The sequence below is a fragment of the Papio anubis genome, chromosome 11 (assembly GCF_008728515.1).
Source record: "Papio anubis isolate 15944 chromosome 11, Panubis1.0, whole genome shotgun sequence".
Taxonomy (NCBI): domain Eukaryota; kingdom Metazoa; phylum Chordata; class Mammalia; order Primates; family Cercopithecidae; genus Papio; species Papio anubis.
In genome coordinates, this window is record NC_044986.1 from 31,027,377 (window position 1) to 31,047,929 (window position 20,553).

General features: G+C 59.7%; 2 protein-coding genes across 5 annotated transcripts; one reads left to right on the plus strand and one right to left on the minus strand.

Annotated features, from left to right (window-relative positions):
• Window positions 1–36: 36 nt before the first annotated feature.
• FBXL15 (F-box and leucine rich repeat protein 15) lies at window positions 37–4,110 on the minus strand. Of its 4 annotated transcripts, none has more exons than XM_009215248.3 (5): window positions 3,767–4,102; window positions 1,956–2,135; window positions 1,678–1,831; window positions 884–1,389; window positions 37–371 (listed from the first exon to the last, which is right to left on the minus strand). In XM_009215248.3, exons 1-5 carry the CDS (start codon window positions 3,832–3,834, stop codon window positions 182–184), a joined length of 1,098 nt encoding a protein of 365 aa, XP_009213512.1. In that variant the 5' UTR covers window positions 3,835–4,102; the 3' UTR covers window positions 37–181. The 4 variants fall into 4 exon arrangements, with proteins under 4 accessions (XP_009213512.1, XP_003904231.1, XP_021799315.1 ...); XM_003904182.4 differs by having other exon boundaries at window positions 2,005–2,135; window positions 3,767–4,094; XM_021943623.2 differs by having other exon boundaries at window positions 37–1,389; window positions 3,767–4,110.
• Window positions 3,469–20,507, plus strand: PSD (pleckstrin and Sec7 domain containing). Its single transcript, XM_009215250.3, has 18 exons — window positions 3,469–3,535; window positions 4,422–4,480; window positions 6,056–6,792; window positions 7,058–7,160; window positions 7,954–8,320; window positions 8,925–9,353; window positions 10,546–10,740; window positions 10,894–10,974; window positions 11,302–11,414; window positions 12,014–12,072; window positions 12,184–12,273; window positions 15,871–15,914; window positions 17,907–18,097; window positions 18,190–18,260; window positions 18,385–18,542; window positions 18,710–18,854; window positions 19,142–19,285; window positions 19,697–20,507. Exons 3-18 carry the CDS (start codon window positions 6,139–6,141, stop codon window positions 19,925–19,927), a joined length of 3,075 nt encoding a protein of 1,024 aa, XP_009213514.2. The 5' UTR covers window positions 3,469–3,535; window positions 4,422–4,480; window positions 6,056–6,138; the 3' UTR covers window positions 19,928–20,507.
• The last annotated feature ends 46 nt before the right edge of the window (window positions 20,508–20,553 follow it).

Consider the following 20,553-nt stretch of genomic DNA (forward strand, 5'->3'; position numbering starts at 1 on the left):
CGAATCCCCTATCTTCAACAGGGCAGCACCAGGCAAGAGGGGGTAAAAAGCTCTTTATTTGAAGCTCCAGGGTGGGGCAGGGCACTGGCCTCTCACCAGAGGTCCCCACAGTTCAGGTTCCCTACAGCTCAGTGTCAGGCCCCAGCCACACAGTCCAGCTGTGCTCCGATTGGCAGGCGCGTCAGACCTGCAGGTTGACAAAAGGTGCGAAGCCAGCCATATCCTGCAGCAGCACCAGGGCCTGGTGCAGCGGCGGCTCCACGTCGATGTCCACGCCGCGCTTCCGCAAGCGGCTCAGGCTGGACTCCGCCACATGGTGGCAGTGCCGCACCCGCAGCGAGCGCAGCGCGGGGCAGTACTCGGCCAATGTCCTGAGGGAGGAGCAGGGTGAGGCTAGGGGCATGAAGCCACCACACCCTTGGTGGGGTAAGGTGGGAGCCCGGGCTCACTCAGCCTCGGACTGGCTCTGGCAAAATCCCAGTCTCCCTCCAGCTCGGGGCAGGGGCATACTTTTTCCGTCCCTACACAAGGGAGGCACCTGGATTGGCTTCCAGTGAGCTGGAGACTTCCCGTCTCATTTAAGGGGGGGAACTCGGCCCTCAGCTCCACCTAGGATTGCAAGGTTTCCCGCTTGTTGAAGAAAAGCCAGAAGTCGACTTTCTATGTGAAATCTCCCAATGTGTAAATATTGGTTCAAAAAAGTTTTTAAACTATGGGCTCTCTGGCCTAGGCAACCCTAGAGGCCCTTTCTGTTCAGAATGGGGGTGCTGTGGTTTGCAGGAAGATTCAGAAGCCTCAGTCCGAGCTTTTAACAACTACAGCCCGCCCCATACCAGCAGAGGCTAAGTGACTGCCCTCCTCCCGCCCCATCAGGCCCAGGCACCTGACACCGTCGCTTCCGACGCGGAGGCAGCCGGTGAGGTCAAGGTGCTGGAGTTCTGGGCAGTTCCGAGCCAACTCTTGAACCGCGGCGTCCCCCACGTTGGCGTTGACGGCCAGAGAGAGGCTGCGGAGGCCAGCGCCGCGCCTCTGCGCCAGGTACACGATGGCCTCGTCCTTGAGCTGGCGGCAGGCGGTGAGATCCAGCTCCTCCAGGGCCGGGCAGCGGTCAGCGAGGCCGCGCAGCGCCAGCCCGTCCACCCAGTCACAGTGCGCGAGCGACAGGCGCTGCAGGCGTGGGCAGCCCTCGGCCAGCGCCCCAAGCGCCCGACGACTCAGTTGCCCGCAACCGCCCAGCGCCACACTCCGCAGCTGCGGATTACGCGCCAGCACCGGCACCAGGTCCTCGTCTGACAACCATTCGTGACACGGCGCCAGCGCCAGCTCCTGCAGCCCCTCGGCGTCCCGCAGCAGCCGGGCCAATGCGGCCCGCGGGATCTGCAGACCCACCTGCGGGCGGGGAGGCACCCCAACTCTCAGTCCGTCCCGCACTCCTCAGCCGCCTATGCGCCCCTGAGTTCTTTTCTGGTAGCCTCCTGCTCTCCCAGGAGAGACCTCACTCTCCCTCTGAGTCGCTACCCAGTACTTGCCCTTTGGGAGTACTCCCTGCTGCGTGGATCCCTCCCCGGGCAGCCCCGGCGGCCCAAGGGGGTCCAGAAGGGTATACTGCGGGGCTGGGGGCTGGGCTAGAGGCGGGGCGGTACCCAGGCAGGGGCGGGGCTTCAGCCCCCGGCTCACCTGCGCTGCATCGAAGCGACGCAGCCCGGCCAGGTGAAGCTGCACCAGCGCCCGGAAGGCCCGGCTAACGCGCTGCAGCCGGAGCAGCTGGCACAGCGGGACCCGGTTCAGGACGTGTGGGAGCAGCACATCTTCCCAGGGCAGGTCCAGGAGCCTGCGAGTAAAGGGGCGTTGGCACCGGCGTCCCGAGGCCACTATTACCTGCGAGTCCACCTCCGTTATGCTCCTGCGCCCCAGCTCCCAAGAGTGGCCCCCAGACCCAGCCCCGGCTCGGATACCCTCCCGCAGGTTCGTCTTCCCTCTCTCGGCCCCTCCGGTACTCGGTACCTGACGGCCCCGGGCTCTTGCTCCCCTCCGGACGGCTCCATCGGTGGCTCCATCGGCTGTATATTGCGCGTGCGCAGTAAGATTTCCTCGCTTTGGCCTTGGAGTGGCCGTGCCAAACCCGCCTCCTTGGGCTGTAGAGATAGACCTATTCAATCGAGTGCCGTGTCACCGAGGATCCAATCTGAAAGTTTTTCGGGTAGACCCCGAAACACAGGCGGAACAGACCGGTGGTGTAACATTAGGCCTCGCCTTCTCAGCTACAGAGCTTGAGGCCCGAAGCTGGAGAATGCGGTGGGCATCAGAGACTGGCTTCTGTCGTCCTCTTGGGCCAGTAGCCGCCTCTGAGTGAAGTGATGATGGAAGGAGCAGGCAAGGCCAAACGCGGAGGGGGCGGAGCCAGGACTCCTAGGTTACCGGCCTCGCCTCTGCCCTCTGGTCGCGTTTAGCGACTTTGAAAAACGGAGAGAAACTATCCAGGCTCTTACTGTCTGCCACGTAACAGGTGTTCAATAAGTAATTGTTGAAATAATGAATGAATGGGCGAGGCTACAATTTTTCCCTCATCAAGTAAACCTGCTCAAACCTCCCATTCCTGATTAATTGTGAAGAGCTATCCAGCCTCTTCCACTTCGTAACAGTTTGGGCCGCGTTTCTGCCGGGGGAAGAGAGACGTAGGGGGCGCAAATAAAGACTATATGTCCAACTGGGTCCCTTTCATTTCCTCCAAAGGTCCAGAGTCCTGAGAAGAAGGAGAGCTCAGCTCAGCCCGCCAGAAGTAGTGCTTCTCGGCTGGCCTTGGGTTTAGTTGTAGGGTCTGAGGCTGGGTCCGCCCTGGGGCAGTGACGCCCCAGACCTCTGGACTCGGCTTCAAGACTGCCTCTCACCGCGTCCCCACGTCCCAGTCCCAGGATCCGCTCCGGGGGACCCCAGGGGTAGTGCCTTCCCCCATCATCCACGGGATGAGTATGGGGGGATGTGAAGGACGCGAGGGCCGCTGCACCGCTGACGGTCTGGCGTTCCTTCGGTGCAACCGCTTCAGCTGGCTCATCACAATGAAAACCACTTCTCATCTGTTATCTCGTCAGGGCTTCGGGCACCTCTGAAAGGTGGGCAGGTCTATGCTATCTCTCCATTTTAAAGATGGGGAAACCGAGGCCCCGGAGAGGAAGCGCCTTGTCCAGAATGAAGCCAGACGGGAATAGAGAACCCAGACATCTGGTTTTCCCAGAATTCCTTCCACGTTTCCCCACCCCGCAAGGCAGCGAGAAGGGAGAAGCCAGTGGCGCGGAAGGACAAAAAAGGGGTCAAGTTAGGTGAGGGCTTGCTACCTCTTCTTCCTCAGCCTGCTTAGGGAGGGGGTAGCTGGGAGGACTGACCCCTGCAAAGATAGAGCCACGTGAGCGCGCACCACCTCCGGCCGCGCGCCTCGTCCCCCTCCCCTCTTTGTTCGCGCCTCTGCGCCTGCGCAGTGCGACAAATCTGGCGCTGTCCCCTTCAGCACCACGCGGAGTCCGCGCCGCCCCTCCCCGCGGTGAGCCCCGCGCGCCCCCGCCTCGCACGTCCTCGCGACCCCTGACTGCCCGAACAGACCCCTTCTTCCTTCCGAGGTCACCATCTGCCCTCCCTGGCCCTCCCAAAGAGAGTAGTTGCCATAGTAACTCGAGCGGCTCTTTCTTAAAATAGCAGGGTCCCCTTCTACCCTGGCCAAGGGCACAAGGGTTGCCTGTCGCCCACGTCTTCCAGTCCCTAGGTCATCTCTTACCCCTGGGCAGGCGTGACGACACCTAACTCAGGCAGCAAGGAAGTTCTTCCTGAAATCTGATTTAACATCCCCCTGCTGCATCCTGGGGGGGTGGTCACGGTTGGGTCTCCTCGGTCCGAGACTCAAAACCCCTGGCGGGTTCAAGACGGTGTTCCCTAGATCTCCTTTCCATAGTTGATGGTCTCCTGGATTTAGGGGGCGGGTCCAGTCTACACCCATACCGTGTGCTTGGCGCGGCCGCGTGCTCGTGGGGGCGGGAGCGCGTGTGGCATGTAACAGGTCATGTGGCAGCCTCCTAGGGACACGCGTGGGGTCTGGAGCGGGACACGCGTGTGCAGCCGGGCCTTACGTGTGGCTCAAGGGGCGGTGGGCGAGACAGACGTGGACACAAGTGGGGTGGGGCACGTCAGGGTCTGGGGAATAGAACCAGGGGTTCCATGCGCCCTCCTCCTTGTCTGGGGCGGGTCTTAGGTTGGCGGGAGAGCCCAGCGGGGACCTAGCGACCAAGGGGGCTGGCAGCCTCCGGGGCTCCGGGCCCTGGGAGAGGGCGGGGGTTGGGGGGGATTAGCGTTGCCTGAGCGGCGCGTAGGGGGTAGGGGGAGGGACTGAGAGGCGGGCGGGCCTGGAGCAAACGGGAGCTGCGCTGCCTTCACAGCTCAGCTGGGCCCAGCCTCTCCTCTGTCTCTCCTCGGTCCCAGCTCTGGGCGAGCAGCGGTGAGTACTGAGGTGGCATTGAGTTGGGGCTGCGCCGGGTATGCGCTGGGACCCCGCTGAGCTTCCAGAACCTGCCTGGCAGGGTTGCTACTCCTGACCTCTGCCCCTCCCCTGCATTGCCACCAGAGGCCCCTTTACCTGGTTCTGGTCTCTCCCGGATGGGATCTGTCTTACCCCTGGGGAGAGAGGGAGAGGAGAGGAATATGATGCAGATTCCCCTCAAGAGACCCTAGTAGGTGGGGGGGAGGGGAGGGTGTGTGTCCCTGCTTGAGTGTGTACATCTGTATGTGTACATCTGTATGTGTATGTGACTGTGAGCAGTAGGTCTCTGTGAGTGTCTGATACACCTGGACCTCTGTGTGCACTGGAGAATGACAGCCTGTGTATATATTTGGGTACCTCTTTGTGTCTTCCTGTTTGATGATGGTGTGTGTGTAAAACAAGCATGTGCCTTTTCATTACACACATATTTGTTATGACTATGAGAGTGCATGAGGGTGTGTCTTTGAGCAGTGTGTGTGTGTCTGTGTCTGTGTGTGCCAGAGGGTGTTGCCTATGAATGTGTTTAACTGTGTACTGACATATTTGTCCTTATGTATGTGTGTGTGTGCATGTGTGTCTGTGTATGTGTGTGCCTGTCTGTACCTGTATGAAGGAAAGAATGTCCCTGGCCGGGTGCGGTGGCTCACGCCTATAATCCCAGCACTTTGGGAGGCGGAGGCAGGTGGATCTCCTGAGGTCAGGAGTTCAAAACCAGCCTGGACAACATGGTGAAACTCTGTCTCTACTAAAAATACAAAAATTAGCCAGGCGTAGTGGTGGGTGCCTGTAATCCCAGCTATTCGGGAGTCTGAGGCAAGAGAATCACTTGAACCTGGGAGGCAGAGGTTGCAGTGAGCCGAGATAGCACCATTCCACTCCAGCCTGGTCACAGGGGTGAAACTCTATCTCGAAAAAAAAAAAAAAAAAAGAAGAAGAAGAAGAAGAAGAAGAATGTCCCTTTCCCATTCAGTATGTATATATTGGGGGTAGGACCCTCTGCTCAGGCCTTTCTCCCCACTTCCATGCTGTGCCTCTCAGCCCTTCAGCAGCCCTATATAACCCCTTTTCTTCTTCCCTCTCCTTCCAGGAGGCCTGAGTTTCCCTTCCCTGAGTGAGAAGCCTCCATAAGAAAGACTATAGGGGTCACAGGGCGGTATGATGGTGACAGCTGGCTGACACCCCTTCTCCAAAGGGTGGAGTACCAACTTCCCCCATTCCAGAAGTAGCTCCAAAGTGCCATAAGAACTCCGGGCTCACTCAACTTCTGAAGTTGCTTCCTCTGTCCTCCCAGGGTGATGCTCAGGGCCCCAGGCAGAAGGAAAGGAGCCAGGGGCCCACCGGGTGTATGACTCTTTTCTCCTCAGGCCTCTATGGAAGTAGCCCCCAGGCGTGGGATCAGTGATCCCATATTACCAGGATGAGCTAGGCCCCTGGTACTCAGAGGTCCCAGCCAACCTTCCCTTCCCTATCTCTGCTGTCCTGTCCATCTAACTCCTTGGCAGTTCACCCCATGCTCCCCTTCCTCTTTTACAGGCCTGTCTGAAGAGCATGCAGCCCCCTTACTCCCCGCCTGGCCTCGCCATCCCTGCCCCCCCAGCCTGACCCCCGGCCCCAGCATGGCCCAGGGTGCCATGCGCTTCTGCTCGGAAGGCGACTGTGCCATCTCCCCACCACGATGCCCACGCCGCTGGCTCCCCGAAGGCCCAGTGCCCCAGAGCCCCCCAGCCAGCATGTATGGCAGCACAGGCTCCTTGCTACGGCGAGTGGCAGGTCCAGGTCCTCGAGGCCGGGAACTGGGACGTGTGACAGCACCCTGTACACCTCTGCGTGGCCCCCCCTCACCCCGTGTTGCTCCCTCACCCTGGGCACCCTCTTCACCCACTGGGCAGCCCCCACCCGGGGCCCAGAGCTCTGTGGTCATCTTCCGCTTTGTGGAGAAGGCCAGTGTGAGGCCACTGAATGGGCTACCTGCTCCCGGGGGCTTGAGTCGGAGCTGGGATCTGGGGGGGGTTTCTCCTCCCAGGCCCACCCCAGCCCTTGGGCCTGGCTCCAACCGGAAGTTACGGCTGGAAGCATCCACATCAGACCCACTCCCCGCCAGAGGAGGCTCCGCCCTACCTGGCAGCCGGAACCTTGTACATGGGCCGCCAGCCCCACCCCAGGTTGGAGCAGATGGCCTTTACTCCTCTCTCCCCAATGGGCTTGGGGGCCCCCCTGAGCGCCTGGCCACACTCTTCAGAGGACCTGCTGACACTGGATTCCTGAACCAGGTATGCAACTTCCCCTGGGCTCCCGGGGCCCCCAGTGTAGGGGCAAGGCTTAACCTCCTGTCAGACATGGGCTTGTCTGCTGTTCACTCTGAATCCTTTAATCTGTCCTAAATCTGCCTCTCTCTTGCCCTCTGTGTTTGTCTCTGTGTCTCTGCACCTCCATCTCTGTCCCTGCATGTTTTAATTTCTGTTTCTGTCCCATATTCTTGTGTCCTTGTATGTCTGGTTTTATCTCTGGGTGCCTGTGTCTCCCTCCTTGGCTCAGGGGGATACCTGGTCCTCCCCCCGGGAAGTTTCCTCTCATGCCCAGAGAATCGCTCGAGCCAAATGGGAATTCTTCTATGGCTCCTTGGACCCCCCCAGCTCAGGTAAGGCCTGGGACTGAGGCAGAGAGAACAGGGCAGGTCCTTCCCCACAGCAGCTGAGACTCAGTAGGGAGCCCTCCTTCAAACTTCCCCTAATCCTTGGAATTGGCTCTTGAGTCAGCCAATGTCTCCCCAGGCCTCAATCTTTCCATCTGCGCTATGATGGGAGGCTGGAGGATAGGGACTGGGTGGGACACCTGGAGGAAGCTGAGTAATGGAGGGAGGGGACGGCAGGATATTGAGGGGCATTCCATGGAGTAGAAAAGAGGCTCAGCAGGGCTCAGTGGCCCCAGCATTTTGGGAGGCCAAGGCAGGAGGATTGCTCAAAGCCAGCAATTCAAGACCAGCCTGGGCAACATAGCGAGTCTCTACAAAAAATTTAATTAGCTGGATGTAGTGGTGTGCACTTATAGTCCCAACTACTGGGGACGCTGGGTTGGGAGGATCCCTTGAGTCCAGGCGATCAAGGCTGCAGTGAGTTATAATTGCACCACTGCACTTCAGCGTGACACAGTGAGACCCTGTCTCAAAAAAGAAAGAAAGAGAGAGAGAGAGAAAGAGAGAAAGAAAAAGACTGGTCTTCCCCCAGTTCCTCAAAGCCATTTGACAAGAACTTGATTTTAAATGAGCTCCACTGGCACCAGGAACAAGCTAAGTTTGTAGCAGGAGGAATGGTGGCTAGACAGTGAGAGAACTTCCTGCCAATATGAGGCAGTGGGCAGAGCTCCTACAGCAGAATTAGGACAGGGAGCTGACATGGATAACCTCCTGACCTGGATGCCTATGCACACTACAGGTGCTAAGCCCCCAGAGCAGGCCCCCCCATCTCCACCTGGGGTGGGCTCAAGGCAGGGCTCTGGGGTGGCTGTGGGGCAAGCGGCCAAGTACTCAGAGACAGACCTGGACACGGTGCCCCTGAGGTGCTACCGCGAGACTGACATCGATGAGGTGCTGGCTGAGCGGGAGGAGGCTGACTCGGCCATTGAAAGTCAGCCCAGCTCTGAGGGTCCACCAGGCACTGCCCACCCACCTGCCCCACGGCCCGGCCTACGCCCTGACCCTCATCCCAGCCTCGGCAGTGGCAATGAGGATGAGGACGAGGATGAGGCAGGCGGGGAAGAAGATGTGGATGACGAGGTGTTTGAGGCCTCTGACGGGGCCCGGTGAGTGGGGGAGTGGGAGAAGGAAGTGGCTTCCCATTGGCATACAGGCAGAGCGGGGCTCAAAGGGCTTGGGATAGAGATGGGTGTGGGCATGGTGGCCTGAGGCTTGGCAGAACACTGGGGATGTGGGAAGCAAAGAGGCCAGGGGTTCAAGCAGAACAGGGGGCAGGGTGAGAGGCCAAAGGCCGCAGTCAAGCCCAGGATCACAGGAGCATGAGTCCGGATCCTGGTGGGAGAGTGGGGAGTGTGGGGACATTCCTTTCCGTCTCACACCCCAGTGTCGCTTGGAGCCTCATCTTCTCCTAAGATGTTGCCAGAAATAGAAATGGGATGGCAGGAGGGAAGCGGATCAGGGAAAATGAGGAGAAAGGGAGATTAGCAGGGAGGGAGGGGACTGGGTGCTGGGGACTGGTAGGGCTGGTGTGCCTCAGGGGGCACTGAATAGCTTGGTCCCCTACCCTGGAGGCTCTTTTTTGTTAGTGGGCAGGAGCCAGTGAAAAGGAGATGATAATCCCCTAAGCAGAGTCAGTGTGAGAGTTCAGTGAAATTCTGCCCGAGCCCTGTAATCTGGGCCCCTAATCAGAGATTCTCCCTGCCCCTGCAGGCCAGGGAGCCGGATGCCTCTCAAGTCACCTGTGCCCTTTCTACCTGGGACCAGCCCCTCGGCTGATGGGCCTGACTCTTTCAGTTGTGTGTTTGAAGCCATCCTGGAGTCACACCGGGCCAAAGGCACCTCCTATACCAGCCTCGCCTCGCTGGAGGCCTTGGCTTCACCTGGCCCAACCCAGAGCCCCTTCTTCACCTTTGAGCTGCCTCTCCAACCCCCTGCCCCCCGGCCTGACCCACCAGCTCCCGCCCCACTTGCCCCTCTTGAACCGGATTCTGGTACCAGCTCTGCTGCTGATGGTCCTTGGACACAGAGAGGGGAGGAGGAGGAGGCAGAGGCCAGAGCCAAGCTGGCCCCAGGGAGGGAGCCCCCTAGTCCCTGCCACTCAGAGGACAGCCTTGGGCTGGGTGCAGCACCCCTTGGGAGGTAAGTAATTCCTTTTGTCCCTCAGACTTGAGGCCCCCAGGGCTCCAGAAACAGCTGCTGTAAGGGACAGATCCTGAGTGTGAGGATTAGTTTATATTCCTGACCCCTGAGTAGGGGTGGTTAGGGGATGCAGATCCTGTTTTCCCATTTGGAGGACTACTGCCATTAGCTGTGAGGGGGAGTCCCTCACAGCGCCTCTCTTGGTCTCAAGTCCAGTGGCTTGAGAAAGCATGATTCAGCATTGAAGGATCCCTGGAGAATACCCTTCTTGCTCTCCTGGAGGGCTCTTTCTTCCCTTGGCAGAGTCTTTAGCCTGCTCAGAATTCTTGTGACCTTACCCCCACCCAGCCTGGAAGCTTCACCAAAGATGCAGCCACCAGCCTCTCCCACTGCCTCCCTCCCATGTCGCCCCTGCCCAATCAGGCATCTCTCGTCCAGCTCCAGGAAGTCCTTTCACAGTCTAACCTTTCTGCTCTCCCCTCTGCCAGCTACCCTCTCAGTCATGGAAGCCATGGCAACAGGAGGGGGTGGCCAGGGAGACAGGGTTGCCTAGCAACCAGGAGTTTCCGGCCTCTGTCTCTAGGGTGACAGGTGGCTTTGCGAGTAGAGCAGCTGGGGTGGGAAGGGGAGGAGAGAAAGGGAATGAGGGTGCGCACCCTGACCCTTAACCCCCTAACTCCAGAGCCTGCTTCTGTGTGGGTAGAGGGGGAGCACCAAGGACAGGCTCCTCTCCCTAAAAGGCAGGAGGGGGAAAGCCTTCGGACCAGTATCCCTGCTGCCCTCAAATCTTTCCCTGACCCTCCACAGTTCCTCCGTAGTAGCCCATCTATTCCACCTTTGTCCATAGTCTAAGAGACAAAGGACTATTTTCTGTGTAGGGCCAAGGTGGGAACAGATAATCTACATCTAATAGCAAATGTAGGCCCCTGGGAGCTTGGGGAAGCAACCAGAACTCCCACAGCAGCAAGATGGATGTGGGTTAGATTTAAGGCAGGACTTCCACAGAGAGGTGGTAATGATAGAGTAGGCTGATGGAGAGAATCTAATCTCCTTCCCAGGGAAAAAGAAGAATGCTTTCCCATGTCCCTCCACTCCCTCCCCTTCTCCACCTTCTGCACCTGGAGGCAGAAGGAGGGTCTGGATGGCTCCTAAGGACCCTGCCCCAGCCTGAGCTGGTGTTCTATCCCGGCAGCGAACCACCCCTGAGCCAGCTGGTGTCCGACTCAGACTCAGAGCTGGACAGCACAGAGCGGCTGGCCCTGGGAAGCACAGACACCTTGTCCAATGGGCAGAAAGCAGACCTGGAGGCTGCACAGCGCCTGGCCAAGAGACTATACCGACTAGACGGCTTCAGGAAGGCTGATGTGGCCCGGCACCTTGGCAAGAAGTAAAGCCACTAGGCTGGGACTGAGGATGGGGGCAGAGGGAGTGCATCCTGAAGGCAGCTCTCCATCTAATGTCCCCAGGTCATTGGGTAATCCCCACCTGACCCCCTGCGCTTCCCCTTGAGACCCTACCTGTCTCTCTATCCTGCCCACAGCAATGACTTCAGCAAACTGGTGGCTGGGGAGTACCTCAAGTTCTTTGTCTTCACGGGCATGACTCTGGACCAAGCTCTCAGGTGGGTGTTGACCCTTTGGAGGACAGCCCCCACTCTCCAGGCTTCATGTTAGGGCTCCAGGATGCCTCCTCTGAGCCCCTCTGTCCCCCACAAGCTGTCCTGACCTCACCCTTCCCAAGCTGGCTGGGCATGACCAAGGTCCAGAGCTGCCTGGTAAAGGGACCTTGGGTAGGGGTGATGGGTGAATGGTCAGGGTGCGCACCCTCATCCCCTTTCTCTCCTCCCCTTCCCACCCCAGCTGCTCTACTCTCAAAGCCACCTGTCACCCCAGAGACAGAGGCCAGAAACTCCTGGTTGCTAGGCAACCCTCTCTTGCCCCTTCCCCAGGGTGTTTCTGAAGGAGCTGGCCTTAATGGGTGAGACCCAGGAACGAGAGCGCGTGCTGGCCCACTTCTCCCAGCGATACTTCCAGTGCAATCCTGAAGCCCTGTCCTCAGAGGGTGAGGAGTTCCGAGAGCAGGGGGGTTCTTAGCTGGCCACAGAGGCAAAATGGGCTGGGCCCTGTGTGTGTGTACAAGAGCATGAGTGTGTGTACAGCAGGGAATAGATATACATATGTGTAGGCATGTGAACTTGCATGTGTGCAGACAGTGCTGTCATGGCTGCATGTATGTGGAACTATACATGTGGGCAGGCATATTGCTAGGGTTGAGTGTGCTGTGAAGAGGCAGGAGTTTGCATGCCTGTGCAGGCCAGTGCTTGGCTGGAGTGGGGTTTCTGTTTGACTGCCCTGGTCTACAGGACTGTGCTGTGGTTCACTTTCTTGTGGTCCAGGCTTAGAGGCAAGGGAACGTTGGGGCAACTAGTGGGCAGCCCTCAGTACCTGAGGGAGCCAGGGACGGATCCTGAGAAGAGGGCTAGGTCCTTGCTGAGGGATCTGTTGGAAGAGGAGCTCTTTGTAGGGAGGGTTCACTAATGGGGTTCAGGAGGTAGGAGGTTGCCGGCCAAAGCAGGTGGAGATGAACTGGGAGGTTGGGGAATATGGCTGTGGGAAGGGTCCCTGGGAGGCAGCCAAGGCTGAAAGTCAGCTCTCCCCTAGACGGCGCCCACACTCTGACCTGTGCGCTCATGCTGCTCAACACCGATCTCCACGGCCACGTGAGTGGGGGCCGGGCGGGCAGGAGCCAGAAAACAAACCCCTGGCCAGACATTCAGGACCTGGGAGGCCAAGGGCCCTCCAAACTCACAGGCTTCTGTTGCCTCCCTTAGAACATCGGGAAGCGCATGACCTGCGGGGACTTCATCGGGAACCTGGAGGGCCTCAATGACGGCGGCGACTTCCCTAGGGAGCTGCTCAAGGTGGGGGGCGGGGCAGGGTAGAAGTTGCTGGAGGGGAAGGATGGAGGACCCAGTCGGCGACAGAGTCCGGAGTCCAAGGGAGGGCAGGGCTGGGGCTTGCCGCCCCCGCTACTGCCGCGGGAGCCTGGGCTCTCGTGACTCAGCCTGGGGACCACCCCCTCCCCCGGCCCCACGCGCAGGCTCTCCCGGAACATGGCGCACATGCGTGCGGTCGCGGCTGCGCGCGGCGGGGGAGGGGACCCGGTTCTGGAAAACACGCCAGCAGGCGGCCCAGGCCCCTGCATTTGCCTTCATCAGTTCCCCTCCTCCAGTGTGTGCTGGGGTGGAAGGCGGGAGTTGCGGGGGTCCCTGCACGGGGCCGGGATTGGGTGGGGGTACACTCCACACTGCTCCCCCGCCGCGTGGACAGCCAAAAAGACCCTCCTGGTGCTGCTGCGCTGCAGGGACCCAGAGGGAGAGGGGACTGAGATGGACTAAGCTTTTCCAAGGTCTGGCAGCGAGTTAGCGCAAAGCTGGAGCTAGAAACTGCTTTCTGGCTCCCTGTGAGCAGGCCCCGTTCCCAGGCGCCAGCTCCATGACCCACAACTGAGGGGTCAGATACGTAGGGGCTGGTGCCGGTGGGAGAAGGGAACGGCTCGTCCAATGGGTTCACTCTTCTCCCTGATGTGGTGGTAGTTTATCCAGGGAGGCCTGGACTCACTTGAAGAAACCCCCAGGCTTGGACAAAGGTGTCTCTGCGCCACGACATACATGTAACAGCACAGGAGTGTCCCAGGGCGTGTCTGTGAGCTTGGGGTGCTGGGCTTCTGAGTTTGGGGTGTATCCGAGAGGGAAAGTCCATGGTGAGCTGGGGTGTATGCTTGAGTTGAGTTGCATCTGTGTGCCCGGGCGTCGTGAATCAAGGGTTTGTATGGCTTGGTGTGTTTGTGTTTTAGGGCTTACGATTTAGAGTGTGTGTCTGAGTTGGGGTGTAGGCTGGATGTTTATGTGTGGTGGGGTGTACATCTTCGAATTGGCCGTGTCTGAGGTATGCCATATGCCTCTGAGTAGGGGGTGTATGTTTGTGAGCTAAAGATTGTAAGTTTTGAAGTGTCCATTTGAATGGGTAGTGTCTGCGAGTTGGGGTGACCGTGAACTGGTGCGTCTGGTTTGTTGGGGTGTACGTCAGAATCGAGGTGTGTTACGTGACTTGGGATCTATATATGGGGGGTATCTGCGGGTGAGCTGCATGAAGTCGGGGCTGCTCCTTCCCTGCCTTGGTCCTCCCTCGGGGCCCCTCTTGGCTCAGTGGAAAAGGGCCGCAGGGAAGCGGTCCGACCTCTCGCCTCCCACCACCCCAACCCAGACGAGCCAGAAGGGAGTTCCAGACCCTGCTGGGTCCGCCCAGCGTCACAGCCCCAGGCATAGCGGCGCTCCCAGCCTCCCCGGAGCTGCCACCCACGCTGGCCTCCCCAGGCTCCTCCCAGTGGCCGCGCGGGGAGGGCCCCCTTCGCGATCCGGCGCCTCCATTTCATGCGATCCCCGCCCCCCGCCCTCGCCCTCCCCTTCCCGTCGGTGCCCCCCTCCCGCTGTAGCCCAGCCGCAGAGCAGACAGCGCCGCCACCGCCGCGCACTCCGTGCGTCCCTGAGAGCCGGGCCGGCTCGGGCCGGGCCGCGCCGCTCGCGCTGGCTGTCGGGGGAGCGGTCCGCGGGCCGTCCGGGCGGCCCGGGGGCCGAGGGCGGGCGGGGGCATGGCCGGGGGCCTCGGCGCGCCGGCCGGGCCAGCATGATCGGCGTCAACAGCATCCACAGCAGCGCCGGGCGGCTGCGCTCGCGCTCGCTGTGCTCCGTGCGCTACGGGCGCACCCACCGCGGCGCGGAGACCCTGTGCTACGGCTGGCCGCAGCGCTCGCGCAGCCTCAAGCCGGTGCTCTACACCGACCTGGTGGTCAGCCGCCTGCAGAGCCGCAAGAAGAAAAAGGCGGTGAGGGCGTTGGGGCCGCGGCCCACGCCAGGCTGGGGGGCGACTGAGGGGGCGGCTTGAGGGAGGCACCGAGGGCGGCGCGAACCGAGGGCAGAGCCTGGTAGGCTGGTAGGGACAGAGGTCAGGGGCAGCCAGAGGTGGGCACGGGCTGGGGGGCAGGGAGGGCACAGACCCTGGGACCAAGGTGGGCCTCACAAACCGAAGAGGGTTTTCTAGATTGAATATGACTTGCGGCCCACCGATGGGGTTCGGGGCCCTGGAAGGAGGTGTGGTGGTGCGCCGAAGGGGTCCTGAGACAGGGCAGGGGTGAACTAGAAGGCTGGAGGCAAGGATTGCAGGTTGGATCTTGGTGGACGCTTCCGCTTTCTGGCCAGAGAGTTGGTGAGTGAGGATTAAGGGTCTGAGCCATGCTGGGTTTTGACTGGGTGTGTGCTGGAAGGTCTATGTGTTGATTTGCCTTGGTTGTGCTGGGGGCGGTGGAGCGGGGGTTGGAGGCTGTGGGGTACACCCATCCCCAGACAAGGGTGTGAACAGTGTGTGCCCAGTTGGGATGCCTGGTTTGCCGTGTGGCTGGGCATGGCCGTGGGCAGTGAGAGAGTCAGAGACTGGTTTGTTGGGAGGAGTGAAGGGGAGGCTGTGTCCCATCACAGGGAAGTTGCCAACGTCACCACTGCACCCAGCTCACATGCAGGCAGCATCACACGCCACACACTTAGCCCAACATGCACATGCTGGGGACACACCCACTCACGGACAGGCTGACGGAAGTACCCCCACAGTTGGAGGCGCTGGCGTGGACCCATGTTCCAGGCCACTCCAGAGAAGAGGGGACCCCATGCCACTCCTGGAGCCTGTTCTCTCTTCTGACCACCCCGGAACCCCCAAATGTCCCCAGGCCAGCTGGATAGAGGGGAAGTGGCTGGTTCACAGCACACAGAGTTTGGGCTATGCAGGAATTGGAAGCTAAAACCACTGCTTTTTAGATGAGTGTTTGCTCTCTGGTGAGAAAGTGTGCACATGGGCAGGGCGCTGGACCACCCTGGCATTTGGCTTGTTGGGGCTGTCAGGGTTAGGGGGAGGCCTCAGCTTGTCTTGGTGTTGGGAGCCATGATAGTGTGCTCTCTATTAGTGAAGAAAGGTGCTGAGAGGGCGAGTCCTCTATCCTGGGGTCGCAGTTTCCCCATATGCTATGTGTGGGCTCATCCTGTGGAAACAGGCCAGAGCGCATGGTTGGGGGAAGGGGAATTTCTTGGGCTGCTTTTCCCCATTCCCTCCAGGGCTGTGCTTCTCCAGCCCAGGATCTGAGCAGGACAGCCCCTTAACAACAATAAAGATAATAATAGCAACAACCATTTACTGTGCGTCAGCCTTGTGCCGGGATGCCCTGTGCTAACTGCCTGTGCCCACATGTTACTACGTTTGTTCCTCTCCATGGATACTTGCCCAAAGTCATGCAGCTCAGGTGGTGGAGCCGGGCCTGGGTCTCCATTCTGGAGTCTGTGTTCTTGGTCATTATATCCTGCTGCCCTTTGCCCTTAGTTCTGGCTCATCTCCCAAGTGAGAGGGGAAGGCTCTAAGCTCTGACACTGGGGTACTGACCCACAACCCCCTAATTTGTTTCCCCCACCCCCCAGGCCTTGTACAGCTCCATCAAGAATGAGAAGCTGCAGTGGGCCATGTGAGTCCCGGGGCTGCGTGGTGGGGCTAAGATGGGGCATGGGGAAGGGGCTGCCTGGGGAGGCTGAGAGAGCTGGGGTGGGCCCTGGGTGGGGCAGGGGAGGAGAGTGAGAGGCCATGAGAGGCAGTGAGGCTGCCTCACTTCCTTCTTTGGAGATGTCTGCCTGAATTTGGGGTTCTGTATCTTGTCTCTAGCTGGGTTGTTATGACAAGTGGGTTGGGGTGGGAAGAGAGGTGCTGAAACATCAAAGGGAGGTCCCCTGGCAACCCTAGTGGAAAAGCAGAAGCCTCTGGAAGCAGGGCCTTGACCAGCAGCACAAGAGGCCCTCTCAGGTCCTAGGGAGCCCAGATGTCACAGAACAAAACAAGTAACCATGCTGTCTGTTCTTGGCAGCCTCCAATAGAAACATAGAGACTCAGCCGTGCGCGGTGGCTCATGCCTGTAATCCTAGCACTTTGGGAGGCCAAGGCGGGTGGATCACGAGGTCAGGAGATTGAGACCATCCTAGCTAACATGATGAAACCCTGTCTCTACTGCAAACACAAAAAATTAGCCGGGCGTGGTGGCGGGCACCTGTAGTCCCAGTTACTCAGGAGGCTGAGGCAGGAGAATGGTGTGAACCCGGGAGGCGGAGCTTGTAGTGAGCCGAGATTGCACCACTGCACTCCAGCCTGGGCAACAGAGCAAGACTCCGTCTCAAAAAAAAAAAAAAAAAAAAAAAGGTCGGGCGCGGTGGCTCACGCCTGTAATCCCAGCACTTTGGGAGGCCGAAGCTGGAGGATCACGAGGTCAGGAGATCGACACCATCCTGGCTAACACGGTGAAACCCCGTCTCTACTAAAAATACAAAAAAATTAGCCGGGCATGGTGGCGGGCACCTGTAGTCCCAGCTACTCTGGAGGCTGAGGCAGGAGAATGGCGTGAACCCGGGAGGCAGAACTTGCAGTGAGCCGAGATTGCGCCATAGCACTCCAGCCTGGGTGACAGAGCGAGACTCTGTCTCAAAAAAAAAAAAAAGAAAAAAAAGAAAAGAAAACAGAAACATAGAGACTCATAAGTATGTCTTGGAAGAGCCTAGTCTGAGGGAAGAAATCCAGTTTGGGCCTTGGGGTCCCCAGTCTGAGGGTAGAGGTCTTATTTTCACAGTTCATAGATCACTCACATTTGCTTTTATCCACTGAGATTACCTCACTGCCCAGTTAGCTGGGAGTTCCCAGTCACTGGAGATCTCAGGGGAGGCACAGCTCAGGATTAGGGTACAGGGGGTGATTGGGGAAGGCTTTTGGAGGGTTGAGACTGGGGCCATGAAGTTGGGGCAGCATTTGGGAAGAGGAAAGGGGAAGTTGGAATTTGGGAGGCAAAGGTGTGGTGGCTGAAATGAGTATGGGGTGGGGAACCAATGAAGGCAGGCCTGGCTGGGATGGAGAAAAACAGTGTTGGGGGAGATGCAGTATAGGCTCCATATGAGAGGCAACAGGGAGCTACTGCAGGTTCTTGAGCAAGGGAGTGACAAGATAGAATCCGATTTTTTCTTTGACTGAGCCTGTAGACCAGGATGTATGGGGTTGGGGTGGGGGTGGCACTAGGAAGCTACTTCTTCCATCTGCTACCATTTAGCCACAAGCCATGAGCAAAGCCCGGGGCTGGATGTGGTTGAGCTAGCAGAGGCAGACCTGGGGATGTCCTGGTGGAGAAGGGTGTGAGGGCTGCGGGTGTGCAGCAATGGAGAGGATAGTGCTGGCCCTACTTGATAGGAGGAAGGGACAGTGGTAGCTCGAGGCTGGGGAACTCTGAGGGAAGTGCCCTGCTCTGAGGGGGCAGAACCACACATTGGGGAGGTGTGATCTGAGGCTGGAGACATGACAGGACCCTCAGGTTGAGCCCCCCAAGCCACAAACACTGGGGGAGCTTTTCCAGGGCAGGCAGAGGCCAGAACTGAAGCGGGGGTCACGGCTCCACGGCCAGCCCCCTCTGAGGTGATCACACCTGCAGAGACGAGGAGGAGCTGAGACGCTCTCTGTCTGAGTTGGCCGACCCCAACCCCAAGGTCATCAAGCGGATCAGCGGGGGCAGTGGCAGCGGCTCCAGCCCTTTCCTGGACCTGACTCCCGAGCCTGGGGCTGCTGTCTACAAGCACGGGGCCCTGGTGCGAAAGGTGCACGCAGACCCTGACTGCAGGAAGAGTACGTGGCTGAGTGGCGCGGGGGTGGCGTCTGGGGGATGGATGGGAGTGGGCCTGTTCCAGGGTCCCCTGACCTGTCTTTTCTCTCTGCAGCACCTCGGGGCAAGCGGGGCTGGAAGAGCTTCCACGGGATCCTCAAGGGCATGATCCTCTACCTGCAGAAGGTGTGGGGCCAGGCCAGGGGGCTGGGGCCGGGACTGAGTTGGCTGGTGGGTGATGGATGGGTGGGAATAGGTGGGGCTGGGCCAGGCTGCTTTTGGGGCCAGGATAAGATGGGCACCCCTGCAGGAGGAGTACAAGCCTGGGAAGGCCCTTTCAGAGACGGAGCTCAAGAATGCCATCAGCATCCACCATGCCCTGGCCACTCGTGCCAGTGACTACAGCAAGAGGCCCCATGTCTTCTACCTGCGCACAGCTGACTGGCGGGTCTTCCTCTTCCAGGCCCCGTGAGTGCCCTCCTCCTGCCCATCCTGGACCCCTTCCCCCACCTCCCATCCTGCTCCCCTCCCTGTCTCTGGATTTCATTCCTTCTCAGGCCACACTTGAGCCAGGACTGGCATCCTGGGACAGAAACCCTGGGCCCAGGTCCCAAGGGGCTGTGATTTCTCCCCAGGAGCCTGGAGCAGATGCAGTCCTGGATAACGCGCATCAATGTAGTAGCCGCTATGTTCTCTGCGCCCCCCTTCCCAGCTGCTGTTAGCTCCCAAAAGAAGTTCAGCCGCCCTCTCCTGCCCAGCGCTGCCACCCGCCTCTCCCAGGTAGCCCCAGCTCTGTCCACCTGGTGCCAGTGGGATGGAGGGGGTTAGGCTCAGGCCCACTGCACTCAAGGCTGCTGTGTATGATCGTGGAGATGTCCCCTGCACCAGGATGCTGGCCACAGGGGTGAGCAGGGGCTGAAATCCAGCCCCCACTGGGTCCCACTTGCCAGCTGGGAACCCAAACATAGTGTTTGTTTGTCCAAAGGAAGGGGCATCTTTTTAAAAATCTGCACAGAGGCACTATATAGGGCAGAGTGACCATGGCCATGCCTCCCCCTGGCCACTAGGAGGAACAGGTGCGGACCCACGAGGCCAAGCTGAAGGCCATGGCAAGTGAGCTGCGGGAGCACCGAGCCGCCCAGCTGGGCAAGAAGGGCCGGGGCAAGGAGGCTGAAGAGCAGCGGCAGAAGGAGGCCTACCTGGAGTTTGAGGTGAGCCTCCCTGCCTGCGCCTCTGTCCACACACGCAGGCCCACACTAGGGTGAAGGGCATGAACTCTAAGAGTGGAACCAGCTGGAGGTCCTTGGGCAGGTTGCTTAATCTAAGCCTCAGTTTCCTCCTCTGTGCAAGAAGGATAACATTTGACACCCACTGGGGTTTCGAGGTGAGGCGTATGTCAAGCGTGCCATTTCCCCAGCTCTAGTAAAGGCTCAAGACACATTAGGTTACAGATGATGGTCCCAGGAGAGCCCAGAGAGGGTACCAGCCTGCATGGGACCATCCCACAGTCCTGGCCGGGCACCTGCCATCTCCTGCCCTGCTGGCAGCCCTCCCTGGTCCAGATGGGGGGGTGGGCAGAAGGCAGAGAACAGGCTCTCACAGCTCCTGCCCCTCTGCCTCAGAAATCCCGCTATAGCACCTATGCAGCGCTGCTTCGGGTCAAGCTGAAGGCAGGCAGCGAGGAGCTGGATGCAGTGGAGGCAGCACTAGCCCAGGCCGGGAGCACAGAGGACGGACTCCCTCCTTCTCACTCCAGTCCCTCCCTGCAGTCCAAACCCTCCAGCCAGCCCCGGGCTCAGCGTCAGAGCTCAGAGCCTCGGCCAGGGGCAGGCAGTGGGCGGCGGAAGCCCTGAGATGAGGTTTGGGGTGGGGGGTGCCTGCTGGGCACCTGCAGGATGACATGGCCCTGCCTGAGCCCGGGCCGGCCTCGGGCCACCCACGAGGGCCTCCCGGTCTAGGGCCCGACCGCGCCGGACGCGGTGTCCGGGGCAGGGCAGGGCTGGGGCCTGGGCCTCAGGAGCCTAGGCTAGGGGCACGTCCGAGAGCCCCTTTTTGTGATAATGTTTTGCACTTTTTCGTACAGGGTGGGCGGGGGTGGGAGGGGCTAGCGCCCCTGAACTTTTGATGCTTTTTTTTTGTGTGGGAGAGGCCTGATGCCATTTCTGCTTTCTGCTGAGACCACCCCACCCTGACACCAGCAGTCCCCCCTCTGTCCTGGGGCCTGGCTTGGACAGAGACCAGGATTTGGGGCTGAGCTGGTTTCCCCTCCTTCCTCCCCAAGGGCTCACCCTCTCTCTTGCTGGAGGTGGAGGAAGGGCGTCCATGCCAAGGCCCCATACCTGGGCCGGGGGCAGCACGACCTGGCTTTCCCCGCTTCAGTGGGCCTTGCCCTTTGTACAGCCTCCACCCCCATTAAAATTGCTCTGGACTTGCTGGCTGGGCCTCATCCTTCTCTTCTCACCATGCCTGGCGTGTGGGC

Coding starts and splice junctions, on each gene's coding strand:
- PSD (XM_009215250.3), top strand. CDS start 6,139: ATGGCCCAGGGTGCCATGCGCTTCTGCTCGGAAGGCGACTGTGCCATC. Junction 12,274..15,870: donor TCCCTAGGGAGCTGCTCAAG/GTGGGGGGCGGG, acceptor CCCACCCCCCAG/GCCTTGTACAGCTCCATCAA. Junction 18,543..18,709: donor GTCTTCCTCTTCCAGGCCCC/GTGAGTGCCCTC, acceptor ATTTCTCCCCAG/GAGCCTGGAGCAGATGCAGT.
- FBXL15 (XM_009215248.3), bottom strand. CDS start 3,834: ATGTTAAATCAGATTTCAGGAAGAACTTCCTTGCTGCCTGAGTTAGGT. Junction 2,136..3,766: donor GTCGTCACGCCTGCCCAGGG/GTAAGAGATGAC, acceptor CTATCTCTACAG/CCCAAGGAGGCGGGTTTGGC. Junction 1,390..1,677: donor GTCGCTTCGATGCAGCGCAG/GTGAGCCGGGGG, acceptor CCCCGCCCGCAG/GTGGGTCTGCAGATCCCGCG.